This window comes from Dermacentor andersoni, chromosome 7 (genome assembly GCF_023375885.2).
Source record: "Dermacentor andersoni chromosome 7, qqDerAnde1_hic_scaffold, whole genome shotgun sequence".
NCBI lineage: Eukaryota > Metazoa > Arthropoda > Arachnida > Ixodida > Ixodidae > Dermacentor > Dermacentor andersoni.
Genome location: NC_092820.1, coordinates 161,148,174 through 161,171,887, shown reverse-complemented (window position 1 = coordinate 161,171,887; position 23,714 = coordinate 161,148,174). Strand labels below are relative to the sequence as shown.

General features: G+C 46.6%; 1 protein-coding gene across 1 annotated transcript; it reads right to left on the bottom strand.

The window, feature by feature from the left end:
- Positions 1 to 1,908: 1,908 nt before the first annotated feature.
- LOC129385254 (uncharacterized) lies at positions 1,909 to 22,295 on the bottom strand. The gene is made up of 9 exons (XM_055071621.2): positions 22,201 to 22,295; positions 19,549 to 19,781; positions 17,740 to 17,869; positions 13,182 to 13,294; positions 11,504 to 11,575; positions 9,986 to 10,033; positions 7,355 to 7,399; positions 3,583 to 3,738; positions 1,909 to 2,280 (listed from the first exon to the last, which is right to left on the bottom strand). The coding sequence occupies exons 1-9, from the start codon at positions 22,293 to 22,295 to the stop codon at positions 2,195 to 2,197; spliced, it is 978 nt and encodes a 325-aa protein (XP_054927596.1). The 3' UTR covers positions 1,909 to 2,194.
- Between the last annotated feature and the right edge of the window lie 1,419 nt (positions 22,296 to 23,714).

The following is a 23,714-nucleotide window of genomic DNA, read 5'->3' as shown; positions in this document are numbered from 1 at the left end:
CGTTTTGCCAACGCCAACACAGCGAAGCTGACGAGAGAGGGAGAGAGAGAGAGAAGCGAAGAGAGAAAGGTTGGGAGGTTAACTGAGGACGTGCCAGGTTGGCTACCTTACACTTGGGAAGGGGAAAGGGGAAGAACAGATGAGAGAAAAGAAAAATAATAGTCAGTCATTCACAGTCAGTCAAAGAGTAATCTCTATTGTCACAAGCGTTCATACAATCCAGTGTCCCTCAAGAAACGCAGAAGGGCTTTTGTGGTCTTTTGCATGCAAGAACGCTGACGATGTCTCCTGATGACAAGGGCAACTTTTCCAGCTCTTTCGGGCTAGACAGAAGTGATTTTAGCGACGATATGAGCGCTGAATATCGCCGTTTGCTTTTCGCCCACCGCCGCCGCGCGAGACAGCTGACGTGATCAAGCTCAACGCATAGGGGTGCGGCAAGAGGATGAGGTGCACCGGTTATCACGTCTCTCAAAACGATGATTGTGAGTCATTGTCTCATAGAAGGGGCCAGCTTCGTTGTTTCTGGGCGAAGTGGCGGTGTAGTCTCTGACGTCACAAACACAGGGTGGCCAGTAAAATTCGTGGGCATGAGTCGGGTACATGCAACCAACCTTTAAAATTAATTTTCAGTAGAACTAAATGACTTGCAACCATATCGCTTGGCACAGATAACCATGGCGCGAAAGAGAACGTATATTCAAAAAACATTTTTGAGGTCAGTGGAGATCGAAAAACTACAAGGCCATTCCGCCCTGCTAAGGTGGATGACCAGAGGAGCTGTAAAATCGTGGTAAGAAAACTTGTGGTAAAGACTTTATTGCATCCGTCATTGTCGCTTATTAACAATGGTCACAATGGCTTTGTGGTCGCTATTATATACACTGAACTGCATACCCGCAACTGCAAACACATTCTTTAATAAAGTCAAATCGATACACGTACGCTGCTGTGTGGTTGGTTGGGCAAGATCGGTATGGCTTCGCAAGCGATGTCTGCAACACGAAACGCGTAAACTACATTTTCGATCCCGACACATCCACATTGAAATCCCCGACAACGACCTCAGAGGATCTCATCGCAACTAACCCACGCAGAGTAGCCACGAACCTTACAGGGCGATGAGCCACTGCATTTTTTGCTTGCTTACGGGAGCACGAGCCATTCGTGATGACAGTTTTCGACATGCTGTTCGGTATGCTGTATGCGGGATTATAATCAATGTAAGCACTGTTCGCTTCATTTTGCTGAGTGCTTGTAGCCTCTGCATTACAGAGCTATGAGACATGGCATTTTTCGCTTGCTTACGCGGATATGAGTGCTTACAGGGGTATGTGCCATGACAGTTTGTGTGCGGACACGAAAATTCTATGGTACCCTAGCCATATGCAGCTTCGCTGTAAAATTGCCGGAGTTGCCGTTTAATGCGAATATTTAAGACTATGTACAACTGGGAATAGCAAAGCTTTTGGCCAATGCTCCAGAAATGGTATGTGTCACAAGGAATGTGATCGAATATACAAGCAGAACAAGAGCCAAGAAGTGGAGGAGTCGGCAACAGAAGCAGCCGAGGGTATAAAATGAGGCAAGGGCGCGCATTAAGCCAGGAGTTCTATGCTACTTAAAAAGGAATATGGTATGCATGTAAAGCAAGCTTCGCTTGTAACTGATTCACACATGTACGTACGATCCACCATTTCTTTTTCTTCTTACCACCTTTCGTATATGCAAGTTCCTGCTAAAGCATTCCGTATGCCATTTGATATTCGAGTCACATTCATCGAAAGAATATAGTGAATTTGATTCCACAATTGCTGGATTCGGAAAGCTCTACGACGTTCTTAGTTTCACCTCGGATGATTTCTTGGGGGGGGGGGGGGGGGAGTGCAGGACATCTGGGTAGTCGTGTTTCTTTTGTTAGCGGAGTTCCTAGCGTGTCTCCACGGCAGCCTAAATGTACGTATCCTAAGGGCGCGTATTGGGCGCACCCTCAAACGTTTCTTTTATTATACGCGCTCTGACGCTCCAAAAAAAAAAAAAACGACTACAGAAAAGTTCGCACGACGCAAATCGGAAATCGCCGAAGCGGGCGCAGAACGTAGGCCCGCTTCATCATTATCATCATCATCATCACCATCTCACTCCACCACAGCAAGCAGCGAGGACCACACAACATTCGGGCGCGAACCGCCGCTCAACCGCTCTTATTCAAGTTTTTCGGCCGCACACTTGGGCGACCCGGGGAGGACGGAGCAGCGTCGTTGCCGGAGCCGTCGGCGTCTGCAGTTTATGAGAATAAACAAGGTCAATTTCTCGACATTGCACAGTTTTAGGTGACCATACTGCAGTTCATGATGTAAACGAGGAAAACGTTAATTTCTCGATGTTAGACAGTTTCAGATGACCGTATTAGTATTGTCTGCTACGCTTACGCCAAGCCAATAAAGTCCTTTATACCGGTGTTACACGGGGTAATCTCGATGGCAATTGGCATTCTCGATGGCGATTGGTTGTTTCGTGCCAGCTGTGGAAGGTGGAGCCAATCGTGTTCGACAAGTGTGATCCCGATCGGGCTCGATGGCGATGGAGTGTGCCTTGTATGAAAGGGGCATTATACCGCATTCACGGCGGGGCGTTTTGGATGGCGATCGAGCCAGATCCGGGAAGATTTTCTGGATCATGATTGGCTCCCTTCCACAGCCCGCGCTAAGAAGCCCATCGCGATCGAAAGTGCCCCGCATGGCTGGGGTCTTAAATGTCGAATTACTATTCGCAACCCCAACCACGATCGAAAAGTGGACGCTCGATGACAACTAGGATGGCGTAAACGGAAGGACGGATGTACCTGGCAACCCGACTTGGATTTTTTTATCTGCTGTCGTTAGTAAAAACGCTCTGCTCGTCTGCCTCTAAAAGAACAAAGTTAGACAAGCTCATTCACTTATAGCCATCCGAAACAGAAAATTTTTTTCGGGAGAATCCCCACTGGTTCAGTCAACCTTGCGTCATTTGCCTAATTCCCATATTTTCGCGGCTGTTCCCGACCCTGGCTTCACTCTTCAGTACGAATACCAAAGCTTGCACGAATCGGGAACGTGGCTTCCCGATACACTGCCAGTAAATCTTGTTTTCTTCGAGCTGAAAGAATGCTGAATTACTCATTTAGTTCTATTTCCTCTTTCATGTTTTTCTTGGAAATGACCGTTGAGATCCAAGGATACTGGCCGTGTATCTGGATGCCAGTTTCAGCTTCGTGCAAGCGGTGGTACTCGTACTGAAGAGTGAAGCCAGGATCGAGAATAGCCGCGAAAATAAGAACTACGGGAATCAGGCGAATGACGCAAGGGTGATCGAACCAGTGGTGTGCAAATCTTGCGAACCTGCGCTTCTTTGTGCCAGACAAAAATGGCGCTAGGCCTATGCAGTCCTTTAGATGAATCCGTCAGTGCCTCGTATAGCTCTCACTGCACTCTTAATATCTGATATGCGTTACCCGTTATCTCCATGAATACCCTCGTTGCTGTTCTTAAATATCGAGTGGAAATGTAGAACACTGCCCAATGATGAAGTAGCATTTCTCACCCTTGGCGTGGACCGTGGTCTTGGCGCTCTGATGAAGGCCAGCGCCCTCGACCGCTACCCGCGAGCCCAACACCTCGGCGAGGTAGTCCACATCGGCGGCCATCATGGTCACCCGCTCGTTCTCCCAAGCCGACGACGTGGACCGCCGACGAACCTCTGAAAATGGAGGGAATGGGGAACGTGGAGCAGTGTGCAATAGGAAAGTTTCTTCGGCGGTGTCGCTACACGGCGTCCTAAAAAAACTGAAAGTTGAGGCTTTTTCCTTGTTTCTTTAGCCTGTATTACTAACACGACATTTATAAATGGTGCATGTGAAAACAAACAAAAAGAAAGCTTGACATCTGTGATTCAGCAATCAATAGGGTGAAGTCCACTTGAAGAAGTAAACAGAGAATGTCGAAAAATTTGGCGATAGTCACTGATAACCCTCCGCAGTGGCAAATATTTCTGTCGTGAAGACAAAAGCTTCTTTTTTTTTCTCTTCTTTAATCTTTTCTCTCTTCTTTATAACCCCTATTTCTTTTTCATACAGTAACCTATGCCTATAACGACTCGGGCTCTATGCGTTTCCTCCCTGCTATTTTTCCATCAATACTCTAAACGTCTCTTGCCTGTCTCTCCTAATGATTCGATCCGCTTTGAATCCCAGCATAGAGTTTCATATTAGTATACCTAGAGGCAAATCTGGCGCTGCGATCGTTCAACCATCATGGGAATGATGGGAAGTACAGGCTTCGGATTGGCATTCTATTGACTGGCAAACTAGTCTACAAGAATTTTTTTGGCAGTTTTGGTTTCGCTCCAAGCGCAATTGCTATAACCTGCAGTGGGACAGTGCAACGCAAAGCTCTCTGCCTTTGTTATGTTGCTCGGAGTGGTGATAGCGCGCTGGGCCAGCGACTGGGACGATGCTTGTGTCGCAGTGTGGCGTCGAAGCCGTGACGAGAAAGCGGCGGCATCGTAAACGCTGAAAGAACATGTTTTGAGCGTTTGGACCTTGGTTTGTTAAGTGCGTTAGGTTGGCACTGTAGCGTTACGTGCTTCATGAAACTTCAGAATAGGACAAAGAAGGCGCTACTGATACAAGATATATACAGTTGTACTTCTAGTGGCTTGACAATCAAATTTTATTGAGGGCTTCATTATGTGCTCGTTTATGTGCTCATTGAAATGCGTGTTTTAGGACTTTGAGAACACAAACTTACTTGTGGTAGGAAAGATAGCTGCTTCCTAGCTCTAGTCTAGTGTCGCACAATGTGTACCCGCAAAGCCACGCTGTAACGCTTCGGAAGCGGTACGCCAATATAAAATAAGATGAAGCATACTCGTAGGAGGAGGCCACTAGCGTCCTAGCTAGCACTGCAGCAGATGTGCTTAAAAGTACTTGAAGACGTTCAGCAATCGTGACAGCCGACACAGCCTTTCGAAAGAGCGAGAGAGTTCGCAAGTGCCTGTCGTCTGCGAGAAAAGTATCGCGTTTGCAGCGAGCAGGCGCCGTAGCAGACGACACTTGTAGCATTCCGCTCAAGGGCGCAACGCTTTGTCACAATACAACATTTTTATTTCTAGAAATACTTGATGAGTATTTTTATATAAGTACATGCACCGTTGTTTTGCTGTTGCAAAAATGAATAAATAATTATTCTTTGGCGTTAAATTGAGAACAGAATCGCACAAGTATGCATACCCTGGTGTGTCCTGGTGACAAACCATAGTAAACCGTGCTTCCATCTCAAAGTCATACAAAGTTTATGTAGCGTGTTGTACATTATATAACATACTGCAGAAATAGAATTAGATTTTACGAGATAATATTTGAGTATAGCTTTGTTTACTGCGCCAGAAGCAAACGTCACTAGTCTGAAGACCGAAGTCAATCCGAAGCCTGTACTTCCCATCATTCCCATGTAGGCTGAGGCAACGCTCATGAGAACCCCCGTAGACACTAGCGCCACATTTCCCTCTAGAGTTCATTTAGAAACTCTATGAATCCCAGCGCTTCCGGTAGGTGGACGTTCCACACTAGTCTTGCCAGGTGAATATCTCGCCATTCCATTACATTGTGCTGAGTCATCTCCGGGCTTTAATTGCAGCATACACACGCCTTACCCTGTCGCGAATATTTGGTGTGGTATGCTAATTATCCTCAGGCAACCAGCTCCGGCCTCGAATAGCAGGCACTGCTCTTTGTGTTATCGTACAGAATCTCTCTCCTGATTTATTTTTCTTGCTGCGCTTGTAAATCTGCATGGACTTCATTTTTTACATCTTTTGGATAAAATTTACCGTCTGGTGGGTGAATTTACTGTCTTGTGAATATTTGTGAATAACAGCGCTGCCCCTTGGCTAATATTGTAATTGCGCTTCAGTGACATTCCCGGCGATCGATGATGGGCAATTGCACTTTGTAAGCAGGCACACTCGGTGTCTACTCGAATGCGTCAGAGTGAAGGTGCGTTTATCTAGCAACTACTGATTATGGAAATCACCGCGCAGTGGTATTGAAGCACAGTGCATTTATTCGGTCGAGAGGCGGCGCCGTAGACTGTACTCGTCCGGATCATCATCAGCAGCATCAGCATCAGCATCATCATTATCGTGGAGTCGAGAAAGAGCTTCGAGTCAATCACCGTTGATAGATACAGGAGCTGCTGTTTCTCTCTATAAGTACCTCCTTAAGTCGGCGCAGCTGTACGGGTTCCACACAGAAAACCGTAATGTTCCTGAGAGTAAACCGAGTGTTGTAGACTTTCACACTTAGAACACGCGGGAAATGGGGCGCGACGTATGGTATATTGCGAGTGGCGACGTGGTTGTTCAGCCAGCATGGTGATGATAAACAGCACATGAATCGGCCGATAGACTTCGTCCTTACGGCTTCGAACGACCTTGTGGATTCTTATATAAAAGTTTTTGAAGCTCACTTTCTATGGCAGAGTTGTTGTAAGGACACAATTCGCATTACTTGGCCAATAACTCTTACCATCCAATGGTCCTTATGACGTTGCAAACAATAATAATGGCTATAATTACGGATGACAACTGTTACTCTACAACTGGATTAAGTGACACGCACACTAAAAAGGGTGCCGATATGTACTTATGCGCTCCAAATTATGCAGTGAAATGAATTATTCGCAAATATAAAACGCTCTCTTTAGAGAGTCACTCGTGTAGCGTGGCCCACCTTAAAAGCAGAAAGAATGGGCTAAGCTGCAAAGCTGCGCCTACTCAAGTAATGCGTATAACATATGAAGAAAAGCTGTCTACTGGCCCCCATTCCCACTGCAGTTCGATGAATACCGAGCACTTCGTTCGGTGCTCCGCCTCCGCAAAATTGTGAAGCACAGCCAAGTCTAAGGTTAGGATCAGCCTATGGGTAATGATCGAATGCCGGCTACGTGTGCCCTTCCAGAGAAAGGATCAGGAGGTACAGCTTACCCATCGTGAATTCCTTACGTTAAGCTTCCATCAAGTCGGCGTCGAGCGTGAGAAGCCTATTGGTTCTCTTTTCTGGTTGGCCTGATGGAGCCCATATTTTTCGTTGTACTTGACGTGGTTGTCGAGACGGATCAAAGTAATCCAATAACATGATGTGCCTGGAGTCACGCAGCTTGATGCTCTATTAGCACCGACGTGTTGCGGAGCGAACGTCGCTCTAAACGCAGCTGACAACGTTTTCCGTTTTGATTATAATAAAAAAAATATGCGCCTTATACAAGACTAATTTTTGCTTTGCCGAAGCGAAGGTGCTTACGACGATTTCACTTACTCCTGGTTCGGACTGGCTTTTTCGAGCCCTTTCTCTTCACCCGTCCTGCGTGATAAGGTTGTTAAAATTAGTAACTGGCAAATTTATAGTTTCATTCATTCATTCATTCATTCATTCATTCATTCATTCATTCATTCATTCATTAAATCGTTTGTAATATGTCAAGTTCACTAACTTATATCATTCGTCCAATTGATTGATTTGACGCCATATATCTCGCATGCCTTAAACGTCCTGTATTTCTGGTCATACGCATCTAACATTTGCGGTCAAATAGAAAAGAAGCAGTGCGCCCTGAACACGAACAAACCGGAAATTTCGTCACAAAAACTTCACGACTCTCTCTGATTTTTTTTTTCTCGATATCTCTGACACAGGCAAAGAAAGTATGGCAGTAAAAAGCGCTAAGTTTATGCGATGTAGGCCATGATGCTCGTTCTCGGTTTCTCACCCATGGCCGTTTCTCATTATGAAGAGGAAGCTTTAGCTCGGGCACAACTCCGACGCGGCCTATTCAAATACATGTCAAACGCAAGAACGTTTTTCTGAGGTAACCCTTGTACCAATTTTAATGAAATTTGTTGCCTCTTAGAGAGAAAATTAAATTCTAGTGACTGTTGGAAGCGGAATTTCGATTTAGGGCCTGAATATTGTTAAACAGATTTTCAAATATTCGTCCGTGTGAAAAAAATAGAAGCACAATTTTACAAATTCATAGCTCTGCATCAAGAACAGATATCGCGGTTCTGTAAACGGCATCTGTTAGATCATTCAAAGCGTACAAATTCGATATGTCATTTTGCATCGTACGTGAATTGGTTACGGTGTTTACAAGGGTTCTGCAAAAACTGTATTTACATATTACAAATTGGATGCAATTCACAGAACTGTGTTATCATTTTTAGTTGTTGAGTTACAGAGTTGAAAACTTGATAGTCTCGTTTTTTGAAAGTTTTCGATTTATGCCGATCTTTAATAAAAAATTCACGCCCGAACTCAAAAATTCGAAACCAGCAGACATTAGAGTTTAAGATTTTCTTTTAAATGCAACAAACCTCGTCAAATTTGGTGCGGTGGTTGCCGAGAAAAACGAATTCTCCTTTTACATGTATTTAGATAGAAGCACTCGAGCTAAAGCTTCCTCTTAAAAGTGAACACTGAACCACATGCAGGCACGCGAAACATAGTGCATACTATGAACTGTTTATTTTTCTGCAAGGTTGTCAATGTACACGTAAGCCACATCGCATGCGCAACGACACGTTTACGAGCCTACCAAAGCCATAAATTATCCCCGATTAAGCTAATCTCGTTGTTTTGTTCAAAGCTACGCAATACGCGCTGATACATGCGTCATGAAGTGCAACATCAAAGATACGCTCAAGGAAGAAACTTTAAGTCGAGCTAGATAAACAGATTATTCGTCTAGAAGTTTGTCATCGTTTTCTCTGTGCCAGCATGTCACTTTGTTGAACAGAACATCGCTGCCAAAGGTCCCGTTCATGTCCACGCCGCTGCTCTACAATTTGAACCGCCCGCGCCAAAAATACGAGTTGACAATGACAATTATGATTTATTGGCGCCCCGCTTGATATGGCGCGGCGACAAATAGTCACTTAGCCTACCTGACCTGATCAAGTAATCTATAGATAATTATCAGTCTAGCATTGTGTCTATGTCTAGTGAATACTTTCTCTCTGCTTTAAACCTTCTACATATCTACCCAGCACCTATACCTCTGCCTGTAATGGGTCAGGTCCTATCAATTTCTTCCGTGCATTTTTTCCCACCAATACTCTAAACGTATCTTGCTTATCTCTGCTGCTGACCGGTCAATGCTTCCCGTGGAGGTAACGTACTGCAGGTGGCGGCGCCAGGTGCGCTGATGACGTTCATATCACTATAAGCCGTTATCACTCTTCAGCGCCTTATTCATCCGCGTCGAACCATCATAAACTGTGATCAACCGTACTCCGGCGGCGGCTGCATACGGCACTGCCGCGCGGCCCGTATCCCGAAAGCGATCTGCGATGGGGACAGTGAGCGCCAACTGCTGATAGCTTCGCGCGCTGTGTTCTCGACGCTTAATCGAGAGGCAGAACTAAGGTGAATTCACTCGCTGCTACGGGCACTATCTTGAAAGCGATCGTCTTACGGTATTTTCCTCGTTGGGTAAGCATAGAGATCGTCTTAACGATTTTCCTCGTTGAGTAAGCATAGACATGCTTACGCATTTGAAAAAAATCTTAAGCACTCATATCGTACTGCGGGATACACGCTATCTTAGGTGTAAAATATCTTACGTCCATGACATACTTCCGGCTCCTGCAGTTGCTCTCGGCAAATGCAGTTTGCAAACGCGTAGCCTCCCATGATCTGTATGTGATACTCAGCGCAAGCCCTCACTGAACGATGAATTTGGACACCACCTATTACTCACAGGGAGGAAATAGATAACGTAACGCGGGCAACGGTATAATCGCTTCGCTTACTCTGCCCGCCAAATTGTTCCTTGATCGCACCCTGAAGCTAAGTATAATGGTCATCCGCACGAGACAATCGAGCCTTGTTGTGGCCGACATGGCGACAGCTATAGTTTAAACGAGTTAATCAAAGCATCTGTGTATTTACCGAAACTTGCGAAGCGCCTTGCACTCGGCGGCTTGTTGTCCTCGAGGTCTGAAAAAAAGCAAGTTATCGAGGTCAGAGGTATACACTGGCGATAAGTTTACGGATGCAGATGCGATGGCCGTCATAAAAATTAGTTTGTTGGAAGTGAGCCGATTTCAACTTTTCCACTTAATTATACTGACGCTCCTGAGACAAAAGTGACTCTCGAGAGTTGTTCTCGAGCAGTTCTAATAGCCAGGATGAATGGTTGGGCGTTTTACAAAATACTTATAAAGTTGACCAACCCGCGGAGTCAAAGCTCGAGCTAGTTGACGTGCTATGGGTATCGGTTGACGCTTCTCGAAAAGCGCGAGCAGGAAGGAAGACATACGAATTCACAAGTTCCGCGACTACGCGCTTGTCTGTGGCCGTATACAAACAAAGGGTTTGTCGGCCAGTTTCCTGCTCAACAGCTCAGGTACAACGTGACGCAAGCGGATTCAACGGTCTTCCACATTTGCCGCCATAGCCTTGAGTGGCGCTGTCTAACACTCTCAGGGCTATATATTTAGTTCACGTACAGTACAGAAAGACCTAAACAAGTGGACGAGCATACAGCCGCGGCCTAACGTCTATGGGTAGAGTATCACAAGCATAGTGCGAAGATTGCCGGTGCGGCTGCCACACTGGTGACAAGTTGTCTTTACTTCGACATTCATTCGCCTTTTCATTGTTATTTCCGTATTTGAATTATCGGGGCAGTCAATTTCTTCTATGCTTTTCTTGGCTTCATTGTCTGCTGCCTAATTATGACGTTAGTAACAATGAGTTCACCCACTCAATACCTCCGATCCTTCTCGCTGTGCGTCAGTACGTTCTTCTCTATGTCGATGTATTTCTCGCTCTACTTCGCTGTCCCTAATGCGGCCCACTAATAATAATAATAATAATAATAATAATAATAATAATAATAATAATAATAATAATAATAATAATCTATCAAAATGTGTGTAGTAATTGCAAATTATTAGTCTGCTGAAGCAACAAAGGGTTTGAAAGGCAGCGTCTAACAGGCTGCAAGCAAGTAAAAGTTAACATAACCTAAGCATTGTAAAGGAAAGTAAACACAAAATGTCCACTCACGAGCGAGAGTTTGGCAACCATATCAGCGAAAAGCTCAATTTTTTTCGTCTAGCACAGCTTCGCAACGTGGAATTCCATTGGTCGAACACGCGCACGTAAGCTGTATCACTTAAAAGATTTCAGCTGGGGCGCCTAAAATGCCGACTTCTTTTTTTTTATCTGGCCCCATTGGTCTTTAGCTTGCGAGCGCACAAACTTCTAATATTCATTGTTGACGGACATATCACTATATATACTAAGAAATTGTACAGCTCGCACAGATTGAAAGGTAATCGTGCTCATCTCAAGAACAATTCTCGAGAGACGTCAATGAACGCCATGCGCAGTCTCCAAGTTACAAGGAGTAGCCCGTTGGGCGGCGAATTGACGAACTGACAAACACACTTCGCTACTCACCCTTCGGGTCAAACTCAAGCTTCGCGTGAATGTCCTTGCTGGTCACCGTGTGAACGTCCGGCGCGTTCACATCTGCGGCGCACAAAACGCACTTCCTTCAGTGCTGCTAAACAAAAGACAGTAGTTCAGGCAAAAACGCTACTTTCGAAGTGATTCAACAATGGGCGAACAACGGAAGCCTCAAGACGGAACTAACGTTGCGTCCTGACGAGGACGTGTAACCCTGTCGAAACATTTGGCCCCCTATACCCCAACGTTTCGACGCGAGGCGACGTTCTCTGAAGAAGGGCCTTAACGAACACTAGTCCCTTTCCCAAAAAGAAAACAAAGAAAGAAAGTTCGCTTCCAGTTCCGATTCCCATCGTTCGCCCACTGTCGATTTTGTGCTCCTAGGCTTGTCATTGACCGCAAATGGGGTGAGGAGGAGTTTCGTAGCCTATGACATTGTGTATTTCTTACAGAATTCACAGAATCTTTAAATGTCTGTGGCAGGTAGCACAATCATAATATAATCCTTGAACTGGTTTACTCGAAGAGGCGGACATTTCTTGCGCAACAAACGAAAATGCGTAATCGATTAATTAACGAAATGTTCACTCATTAATTTTTAACCCGACTAATTCACGGAACATGCTACGATTTACGAATTGTAGCCGGCGAACTTTCAAGGCATACTCTCGGGGAACGAATTCTGAGGATGACATCCGTTTTGAGATGTACGCCGTCAAACTGACGGTAGTCCACCTACTCCGGACCACCGACAGCTGCACTTCGCTCCTCGAAGAGGCCGGACATCTGTCGAGTGAGCTCCCTAACAACATTTCGCTATGTGGTGAACCCGGTTTAAATCATGAATCCGGGACCTCAAAGAGGCCCGACGTAATAATGCTAACGCATTTCTCTCGCATTCACTGCTAAGGCACCAGAGATTTTTCTTAACAATCCCCCGTTTTATGCAACGAAGCACAGAAACAACTGAAACGTCCAAGCATTTCGTTGCACACTTTGGGAATAAACCCCAACTACGGATTACCTTACTACGGAAGGCCCCACTGTAATAACTACTTTACAGCGCGCCTCAAGCAGATCCCAGTTTTGGCACGTAAAAACTCAGAATTGTTTTTCTAAGTTGGAGGGATATTCAAGATGCACTAAAGACGGTGTGTGATCAGCAGAATTCGTATCGCGCTTAAACTCACAGACCGGCATTAAAAAATAAACGAACTCGTCTGCCGTCTCTTTTTCTGTCCGTATGTATGTTTCCCCACTGACGATAGCATATTATAGTTAATCGTTCTTCACCAAACATCACGAACCCTGCATCTGCATATCAAACACGAGCTACTTCAGCTAACTCTCTGGCATCACCACGCATTCGAACAAATTATGCGTTCTTCTCGCTTCCGGCCGTTTGCCGCAGCAGAAGTATAGGACGAACTACCCCACTGCATGACTTCTATAAGATCATTTCACGCATTCAAACTAACTATTCGTCCACTCGAACTTTAATCATAATGCTCAAAACACTTGCGACTATGTGCATTTTCCATTTCAACAAAATACTGATTTAGGTTTTCCAGATTGCTTCATGTGCCTGCAGTGTAATTCTAAAAAAAATGATAATAAGGAAGCTGACGACGCGGTGCTACTAATGAGCGAATAAGACAGTGCGGCTCACCGTAGCCGTGGTAGGCGTACTTGATGATGAGGAAGCAGGCCGCCACGAACAGGAAGTAAGAGACCAGCACCGAGAAGATGAGCAGCGGGTTGGCCGCTGGCAAGGGCTCGGCCCTTCAAAAAAAAAATTAAGTTTGGGTGTTTGCAACGTCCAGAAATTGCATAGCGGATTATGAGGGACGCTGTGGTGAATTGAGGCTGCGACCTTGTCTTGACCAGATGGGGTACTTTAATGTGCACCTAAATCTAAGTACGCGAGCCTTCTTGTATTTCGCCCTCATTAAAGTGCAGTTGATGCGGCCGGGTATCGAACCCGGGATCTTGTTCTCGGCAGCAGAATGCCATAGACGCCGGGCTACCGCAAGAGTGCCTGCCAACAAGAGTACGGCGTATTGGAGAAGGTGGATAAGGTCGTTGAAAGTGCAGGAACACGAGGGAAGAAAATATAATAGTGTAGTCAACGTGATAGGTTCCTAAAGCATTTCTCTGGCTGCAGCACTCGAAGCGTCAAACAGGTCGCTTGTACGTTCTGTTAAACCCGCTAAAATTCGTTCGGGACCAAATCGTCAAAAAACACAGACCGACGCAGGTGGCGTTGTAATTCGTGCGGTGTCCTGCACGTCGCCCAAACTCTTGGGTATTGTGGCGTCGCTTACTTTGGTGGCCGCACCAGACACCGTTGTAGCGGAGGAGGACAACATTGTGTGCATTGCAACGATGACGTTCTTCTTGACAAGATTGCCATGTCCGCTGCAACATCCTGCTGCTGTCGCAGTAAATGACTTCAAGTACCAGAGGGAACGCCGAAGTTTGCATTTCCGATTATTTCGGGACAACAGCATTGTATACACTTCAGCAGCAACACGTTACCGCCGATGCACGCATCCCTTTCTAAGTTACTGCAACTCTTTATCAGTAAGAAACACAGAAATGGTGCCCACGTGACCTCTGTTCTCTTTCTCTCGTTCATGCGCTACATTAGGTGCCGTGCTAAATACTGTAAGAAGGCTTTCCCACGCAGTTAGTTTGCCCCTCAAATGATGGCCGACCTCTCATTCCCGGCACCATCGGGCTAGGATAGCTTTGCAAACAGCGAGGATGTGGGAAGGAACAATTGGTGTCTATAAAACAGGCGACCACAACTCACGCACTCACGCTTTATTTTCACTTCTATTACGACGGCCACCATCTTGAATGGGTCAAACTGGATGTGTGGGGAAGGGCACGTGCAGGATCTCACATCTCTCCCATAAAAGTCCTCAATGCCTATGAACAGCTAAAGTCTTTGTCCTAATTATACGTCACTAGGTTAAACTTGATCAAACTAATTTTTTTCATAATTAGGATTAATCATAGTTCCCGTCGCCGCCATAGTATGTTTATTTCCTCTCTGAAAGTGCGAAATGTCTGTTTCAAGAATACTTAATTTCCTGGAGCAATTACAAAATGGAATGGGCTGCCAGGTGCTGTTTCTATCGGCGAACCTGATATAGATATCCTCTTAGATAATGTCCACACTAATATTCTCTGACCCTGCGCCGTGAGCACTATTGCCTAGTTGTGTATCGAGTGTATTGCTGTAGATTTTATGCGTAATTAATGTTTTTCTTTTGTTATTGTGTAATCTTTTACCTGCTGCATGAATATTGAGAGTACTGTAATAACTGTCCCTCCTGTCGATGCATATAGTTGCATACAGTGATACTGTCCGCCCTACATAGAGCTGACAGTATCGATGAATGAATCACTTATTGAATTAATTAATCAATGAAAACACGGTAAACCAACAAGCCCAAGTGCTCACCACTGTGAAAGGCACGCGCTTAGGGCGAACACGGGACGTGCCATCTTCAAGTGTTTGCAACAAACTTGGTGCGACAGAAGCGTGACTCCATGGGTGCTGTCTTGGACGCCGTTCAGATTCCGCCAGATTGTCAAATTCTGCAGTGGCGGCGTACTGAGCCAACCCGACAAGTTCTAGACATGGCAGCCCTGTGGGTCAATCAGAATCTGATAAGCTGGCAATTGCGATGATACGGCGTAATGCTACAGCGTCCAGAATGCCACCCAAGATATATCAGCCGCAATATGAGAATGTCATACGACGACGTGAGTAAAAGCTATCCAGGAAAAACCAGTTTGTAACGCTTGCGACGGTACAGCACGGAAACACTTCGGCAGAGCAGATAACTTCGAGACAATTACGTCACGTCATAACGCCATGTAAAGGAAGACGCGTACGACAGGCATTCCTCTTTACTAGAAGTGTCGGATTACAAATCTCTTTGCTTTGCGTGTTTGCTTATTGTGAAAAGATCTGCTCTCGCAAGGAGGTGAGAAGGTGAATTACAACGTCGATACCTGTTGTATATAAATCTAAATGCTTTCATTTGTACTGCTTCTAAGTTATCCATACATTTTTTTTCGTCTGTGGAAACCAAATTATAATGCTATATTCAAGAACTGAGCGAACTGACAATGTATATGATAATAGTTTTGTACTTGGCGGAGCTATCCGAATTGAGCCTCTTAGTGAGAAAAGAGCGGAAAAGGCCTTGGGTGAATTATATGCTACCTGTTTATCCCATTTTAAGTCTGCGGAAACAATTGCCCTAGGTATTTGCACTGGTCAACGACCTTTAATGGTACATCATCTATGACATGCGTGAACGTCAGGGGTTTCTTCTTTCTTGATATTATCATACACACAGATTTATTTAGATAAATATTCATCTGTCACGATCGGCACCATTTAGTAATGTTTGCAACTGCATTATTCAGAATAACCTGGTCTGTAATGTTTTTGACATCTTTATATATTATACAATCATCTGCGAACATTCGAACTGTCACATCTGTATTCTCAGCTAATTCATTAATAAAAATTAGGAAACCAACAGGGGCCAGTACTGTGCTTTGCGGCCCTCCAGAGAGAATCGGAGAGCGTTCGAATGAGTAGCCGTTGTGTAGTGAATAAACTTGGTCCCCTCTGAAAGGCAATTTCCAATCCATTTTATTGCCTTGCAAGTACCGAATAATTTATCAAGTTTCCAGAATAACTTCGTGCGCGATACCCGGTCAAAGGATATTGATAAATCAAGAAATATAACGGCAGTTTATCCGCGGTTATCGATGGAGGTTGCGAGCTAGGTCACGGATTGTTGCTGTTAGTTGTGTTGTCGTCGACCGGCCAGCGTTACTTTGCAAATTTATAACTTTCGCCGGAATGTCTCGACAGAAGTGCTACAAATCGCAATGGTTACAAATGTCTGCAGATACATATTGCCTGGTTCATTGATTGGAAACATTAAATTACTATACCTTAATAAACCGCCCCATAGCAACGCCTGAGGCACACATACCAATATATATAGAGAGACATATAGTATTTCTCAGTATCTGCGTGGTAGCGGGAACGATATGAGGGCTTCAAGCTGATCTCTCTGGTTTGTGTGCAACACGGCGGGCAGCGCAGGCGACATGGCAAGTCACACGGGCAGGACAGATGCGCTGGCCATCAACCGATTTTTATTCCGATTCGTAGATAGTACCTCAGGCGGATATGCCTGTGTGTAATTGGACTCCGAATTTACGTCAATTGGCAATCAGCTCATGTCTGCGCTGTCCGAACCACTTGCCCCACTGTCCGTGCCGTTCGCGATGTCGACGTTGAGGAATCGCAGCGCCAGATTTCCGTCTAGCAATTGTTTTTATCTAGATAGAAAACAGACGCAAACACCCAAGGCGCGTTTGCGCCGTCGGCGCCGCCGCCGCCGTGCTGTCACGGTATCAACGGCGCGTGCGCGGCCCACGCGTGCAAGGTCAGAATGTCTCCAAAAACGACGGCGCACGCGCTGTGCATTTGGGTGCAAAAAGAGAAAGCCAAGCAGCCGCAGACTGAAAAATAATTTAAACCCTAAAAAACAAATAAGTATGTGAACCGGTTTACGATTCACACCTTTACTCCGCTTTTTGGTTGTAAGGGTGCGAGTGGAGACCGATTTGCACCCTTATTCACTTGAAATAATGCACAGTACACCCTCACGCTCCACTCTATCCACTCTGCAGCGGAGCGCTACGCCTGCCGCTGCTGGCATACAGCGTTGTGCGCACACGCACTATAGCTTTCCTACTGGGCCATTGTGCGCTTACGAAACCACTGTGCACGCGGTGGTCTGCGTGAAGCGGACTTTAAACTACAGACGCTCATGGTTTTCCTTCTGTCTCGTGCGCCTTCGAAAAGCGACGCCTGCAACGCCCCCTGGTGGCGCTCCTCGTCGCGCCAGCGTTGTGAGACGCCTGGTAGCTGCCGGAGCGCTGTTTCTGCTGCAGCGCAGCGGTTGCCTCGCGTGCTGCGGCGCACAAAAATGTCGCCCCCCGCATATTCGTTGAACACCGCCCGAGGAGCTTCAGCCCAGCACTAAGCCTTGCTCTCAATTTCGGTGCTCGGAGCTTCGGGCTTAACTGTCAATTTTTCGTAGACAACTGTGCGCTTGTAGGTTGTTATTTCGCGCCGAGCTCAGTGCTCCTCTAAAGCGGTAAGCGTTCTATATACTCACGCCGACGGGAAGCCGTACTCCTCGTAGATGAAGGCGTCGGCCCTTTCAGCTGCCTGGGCAGCCTTGGCGGCCGCCGCAGCACCCAGCTTGGCGGCGTCGGCGGGACAGGCGGCTGCAGCCGGCGCTGCCGCTGCAGCGAGCGGATAAATGAAGTTGTAGAGCCCCGTAGAAACCCTGTAGAGCCCCGCTTCTTTCTCTTGATCTAAAGGAGAATATCAGCTAACGGTACTTGCTTACTCATGCATACAGCAAGCCTAATTTTTCTTCCCTTCGTGACGTCAGTCACATGTTGCAAAGAAAACATTTATACTTGACACTTTTGTACTCGCTACATATGGTCCGGACCTTCATCCAACCGTCAGGTGCGTCCAGCCGGACCAGCAGAAGCGAAGAAAGCGTTCACGTCGGCAGCGGGTAACTTTTCTCAGTTACGCCGCGGCCGAACTGATGGCGGTCTATACTTTCCATTCAAGCTTGGCCCGCATTCACGAAAAGCTTTTTCGCCAGAATTGTTCGTAATAGAACATTCCAACCAATCCGGATGCTGAACATGCCATCAGCGGAGGCGGCTGGCCAACAGCGAAGAGCACTTACAAACGAAAGACTTGGGGAATTCCGCCTCTGGGTCTTGAATTCACAAAGCTTTTCGTTGGTAAGTACTTGTAGCCATTCGCTGGCCGCCTTCACTAAGAGTGTGTCCACCATAGCGATCGGCTGACAGTTTCACTTAAGAGGAAGCTTTAGCTCGGGTCCATCTCCGACGCGGCCTATTCAAATACATGTAAAACGCAAAAACGTTTTTCTGAGATAACCCTTGGACCGAGCTTAATTAAACTTGTTGCATTTGAGAGAGAAAGCTAAATTCTAGTGACTGTTACAAGCGGAATTTCGATTTAGGGTCTGAATTTTGTTACAAGAATTTTCAAAAATTTGGAAGTTTGAGAAATACAGAAGCACGAAGTTAAAAATGCATAGCTCTGCATCAAGAACAGATATCGCGGTTCTGTGAAGGGCATCCATTAGATAATTGAAAGCGGACTAATTCGATACGTCATTTTACATCTTACGTAACTTCTTTACGTTGTTTACAAGGGTTCTGCAAAAGTTGTATTTCCATGTTATTAAGTTCTTGAGGTTCATGCGTAACACATCAATTTTGTCCGCTTGCGATGTATTATCAGATGTAATTCAGAAAATTGTAATATCATTTTTCGTTAATGAGTTACAGAGTTGTAAACTTGATAGTTTCGTGTTTTGAAAATTTTCAATATTTTCCAATATTAATAAAATGTTGACAATCTAAACAAAAAATTCGAAACAAACAGTCACTAGATTTAAAGTTTTTCTTTTAAATGCAACAAACCTCGTCCAAATTGGTGCAGTGGTCGCCGAGAAAAGCGAATTCTCGTTTTACATGTATTTAGATAGGAGCGCCCGAGCTAAAGCTGCCTCTTAAGTAGAGTTTCAGCGTAAGAGCGTTTTGTGAATAGGGGCCCTGGCACCGAATTCATGAAGATTTTCGTTTTTATAGTGCGTAAGTGCGTAAGCATCAGTATTGGCTGAAGTTGTTTTCTTACGAACAATTCTGGCGTAATAACTTTTTGTTGAACACGGACGGGACCCCTTCTCGAGTTATCAGTTTCATCGAGCCAGAGCGCGGAGAAGCAAAATAAACCGTTCACACCTGCGACGAAAATTTTTCGCGAACTGACCGCACGCCGCAGCGATCACTGTTTATTTTCTCCGTACGCGTCCGGCTATACCAGCCGTTTGGCCGCTGCACGACAAAGAAGTGATCAGCGTTCACACCTGCGGCGGGAGGCGGCGGCGCCTTGCCTGCCGCAGCGGCCGCCGCAGCCAATACCTCCGCCTTGGCCGGGGTGGGCGTGCCCCCTCCGGCGGGAGCCTTGCCGCGGCCAAGGCGCCCCGGCGAGCCCCCGGGTGCCGCCGGCTTCGACGGTCCCGCTGGTGACGTCACTGCACTCGGCGCAGCCGATACCGCCGACTTCGACGCCGCCGCCGCCGCTGCGTCGGGGGCCGCTCTGAAAGGGAGACCAATTGAATACCACATTCTTTCGGCATTCACACACGCACAAGCTTCGTTCAGGCGCAATTTGTGCGAACAGAGCACTTGAGCGAGACCTCTCGTCTAAAGGTTCGCATTCGGATGAGGCTTCGTCCATGCTCGGGCATTAGTTCTTATGCAAGCGCCGACCTTCCGAGCAGTCCTGAATTGCCCCGGCATAGGTTCTTTGCGCGTTGAGACTCAAACGTCTTATCGTTCGTTCCACCCCTGCTGATCACTCAAGGTGGATCACTGCCCAAACGTGTTCTATATTTAATAAAACAGCAACTCGTAAGCGTTGAGTATATAATTTATGCACTCAAAATCACCCGACAGAGTAAAATTGTTGTCCGGAGTAAAAGGCTACACTGCTCTAAAAGAATGTTATGTTAGGCTGTCACGCAGCACAGCGGCGTCACAGAGAATCAAAGAAGGTTCGCAAAGAAGGCATGCCGAATAGCAGCAAATTTCATGCACTACTCACCACTGCAATAAATTAAGAGAGCGAGACAGACACGGAGAGGACAGGAGTGACCGAAAGAAAAGTATCATCCGGTTTTTTATCAGAATTACGAACCCTGTCAACTTAGCCCTTTCCAGCAACCTATTTTCACCCTTCCTCAAGTTAACAAATGTGTCGCTATATATAACGCAATCGTCAGCCCCTCAGCTTGACGAAAAAAGTAAAGTTTCGCCCCACAGTCGAAGCATTGATTGCGATAGCAAATTATTAGGCAGTTGTACGAAATAAGGTTAGTTCTTTTATGAGCTGCACATACTGTGGCAAACAATTCCTTATACTAACTAAATTAACAAGCGCTTTGTCACGTGGGCACAGTCAAACACGAGCGCGTCTCACTCGATGACCGCAGACACTCGCTGTCAAAACCCTGGTGTGATGAAGAGAGGAAGCAGGGGCGAGCGAATTCCCCTGTGTGCTGCCTCTCGCTTCAATGCGAACTAAGTGCGCCATAACACAGCATTCACGAAGCCATCAGCTATAACCGGCCAGCTAGCCTTCGAACCCCGCGCAGATTGCTTTCAAGACGCGCAAGGCCGCGCTTAGCAGCCGCAGCTAGAGTAAAAGAGGAGATACACGCTAACCTGGCCCATCGCCTACCCCTCCTAAGGCGCCCACACCTACCCACTCCTAACCCCCCCCACCTTGCTCGCGGGAGAAGACGGCGCGCACCCTTCCCTCCTTTCTCCCTTGCGAGCGCGAGAAGACACCGCCACATCAATCGGACATCCTTCTCGAGTCACCCTCGCAAGATTTCGCTCGCACCTACACCATACGACGCGAGGCCGCCATGTTATCGCACTTGAGCTTTATGCAGAACATCACGGCGACGGCGAAAAGTCGCCTAAAGTGTCCGTATAATTCCTATCGCAGTAAAATTGAAGCTGAAATATCTTGGTCATTGTCGCGTTGTCGACACAGACGGTGGCGACGCCACCGGAGGACAAGCGAGCGCGGCCGAAGACGGTGATCGAAAACCTAGACGTAGGCAGCAGGCACGAAGAACGCACTGAGACTAACCCCCCCCCCCCCCCCACCCCGTTATTGAACGCGAGCATGCCCTTATATAGAGCAGTGACGAGTGACGTCGTGGACACATTTCACAGTACAGTTGAACGCCATTATTACCTTTATTACCTACTGCGTGGGTCCTCCGAAATAATTCCTTATACAGGTCACTTCGTTCTAAAGGTTGCAAACCGCGCAGCTCACAATAAAAGCGGGACCGAATCATTAATTATTTCGTTGTATAGCCGCGAGAGGCGTCCGAGTCGATTATAAATAATAAATTATAGGGTTTTACGGGCCAAAACAACGATATGATTATGGGGAACGCCGCAGTGGGGCACTGGCAGGTACACGGGCATTCTTGCACTTCGCCGCCATCGCGATGCAGCTGCCGCTGCCTGGATTTAATCGCGCAACCTCGGGCCAAACAGCGCAATGCCAAAGCCACTATGTCACCCAACGCCGCGGGTACACGTCCGAGTCGAGTATACGCAACCGAAACTAATAACCAAACCGAAACTCACGACACACCAATTATCGCCATTCAAGCTATTGCTTATCCTCAAAACGCAGCTCCAACGCCATCTTGCGGGAGCTTGCAGTGAGACTCGAATGCTCGGAAAATGAATGGCCTAACCCCCGTATTCAGAAATGCATCTTAATTTGAAACTCATGCTTGACTTGATTTAAACGACGCCTGTCTTCAACCCACCGAAAGAAACGCAATGAGCCTCTTCGGCGCGTTCGCACCAGGCGTCATTTATATCAAGTCAAGCATGACCTTCAAATTAGGTTGCATTTCTGAATACGGGGGTAACAAGATGCCATAAGTAGTGTGAACGTCTAAGCTCTCTCGAAGAGTGCGTACTTGGAAGTGAGGGATCCCCTCCGCGAAGCGGTCGGCTTGGCGGCCGCGGGTGCCGTTCCGCGACCCTTTCCTGCTGCGCCGGGGGCGGGCTTCATGTCTTGCTTGAGCTGTTGCTCGAGAGGGACTTCCTCCTCGAGGTTCGTGTGGCGCAACTACCGGGGATTCCCGCCTTTCACCGCAGCTGTCGATGCTCCCGCGGACCTGCGGTGGCAGTTGGCCCACGGTCGAGTGTCCTTCCTGCCTGGGTGCACCGCGAGTCCCTGCGTCCTGGTGTTTGGAAGCTCAACGGCCTAGCTGTGGATGCGTGCAACCGTCCGGCACGACCGATGGCAGCTGGGATGCGTCGACGCGCGCGGCGTGACCGTAGAGCTCGTGTTTTGACGCTTCCTCGATCGCTTGGCATCCGACTAATGGCTCTTTCCCACTGTACGGGGATTGGCCAAGGAGCGGGCATTACTAGGCAACGTATACACATGTTTATTAGGATGATGATGATGATGATGATGATGATGATGATCATCATCATCATCATCATCATGATTCTCAACTATGTCAAGGCTCGGGCTCTGGCAGTTGCTTCATTGCTTTGTACCCGTGCCTTTACCCACTGCGGGGACTGGGCGAGTAGCGGGTAATGCGAGGCACCCTATGCTTATATCTGTGGTGATGATGATGATGATGATGATGATGATGATGATGATGATGATGATGATGATGATGATGATGATGATGATGATGATTGTTCTTAACCCTCGCATGCACCCACTTAGGGAGACAGGCCAAGAAGCGCGCGGCAGCCGGAATCACGTTAAATTGAGCGAGTTCAACTTCTGAGCAGCTATAGCAGGGGGGCTGGCCGCCGCTACACCTGCCGGGGTGGAAGAAGAGACAAAGAAAACGTCGCTTTTGCAGACATACGTAACTGAGGAGTAATACCAGCACAAACTAAATTATAAAATAAATATTAAAGATCAAGATAAAATTAATAAACCGTTGTATTATGCCATCTGCAGCACGAAGACAAGTTGCAATATGGGCTGATGCTGATGAAGAGGATGATCGTGGTCGTCTTGATGATGATGACTAAAGAAACTGATTATAACAAGAAAATGAGTGCGGAAACAACGTACCAAACTTCCATAGACCAGAAAAGCAATGCTTAATGAAAAGTATATATATTTTTTAATTGACGAAAGAGGGAATGTTGGAAACGTATATCGCGGAGTCGCTGGAAGATGCACCTTTAAGAGGAATTTGGTGGTCCCATGCCGCTAACTTCCTAATAGATGGGTAGCCTTCCAAGAATCTGCAACTCCCGTAGTTGCCGAGAACCAGGCTCGAAACGCGCTTGTACTTATTTTACCGGTAGGTACTCGGTATGTAGCTACATTTCATTCAATGTAATAATGACCATGGTAATTCCACGTCGCTAAGTTTGACGCGACTATTACATTGAAGGCATTGTAGATACGAACTATGTACATGTGTCTCCGAAGAAACGCAGTGGCAACGTT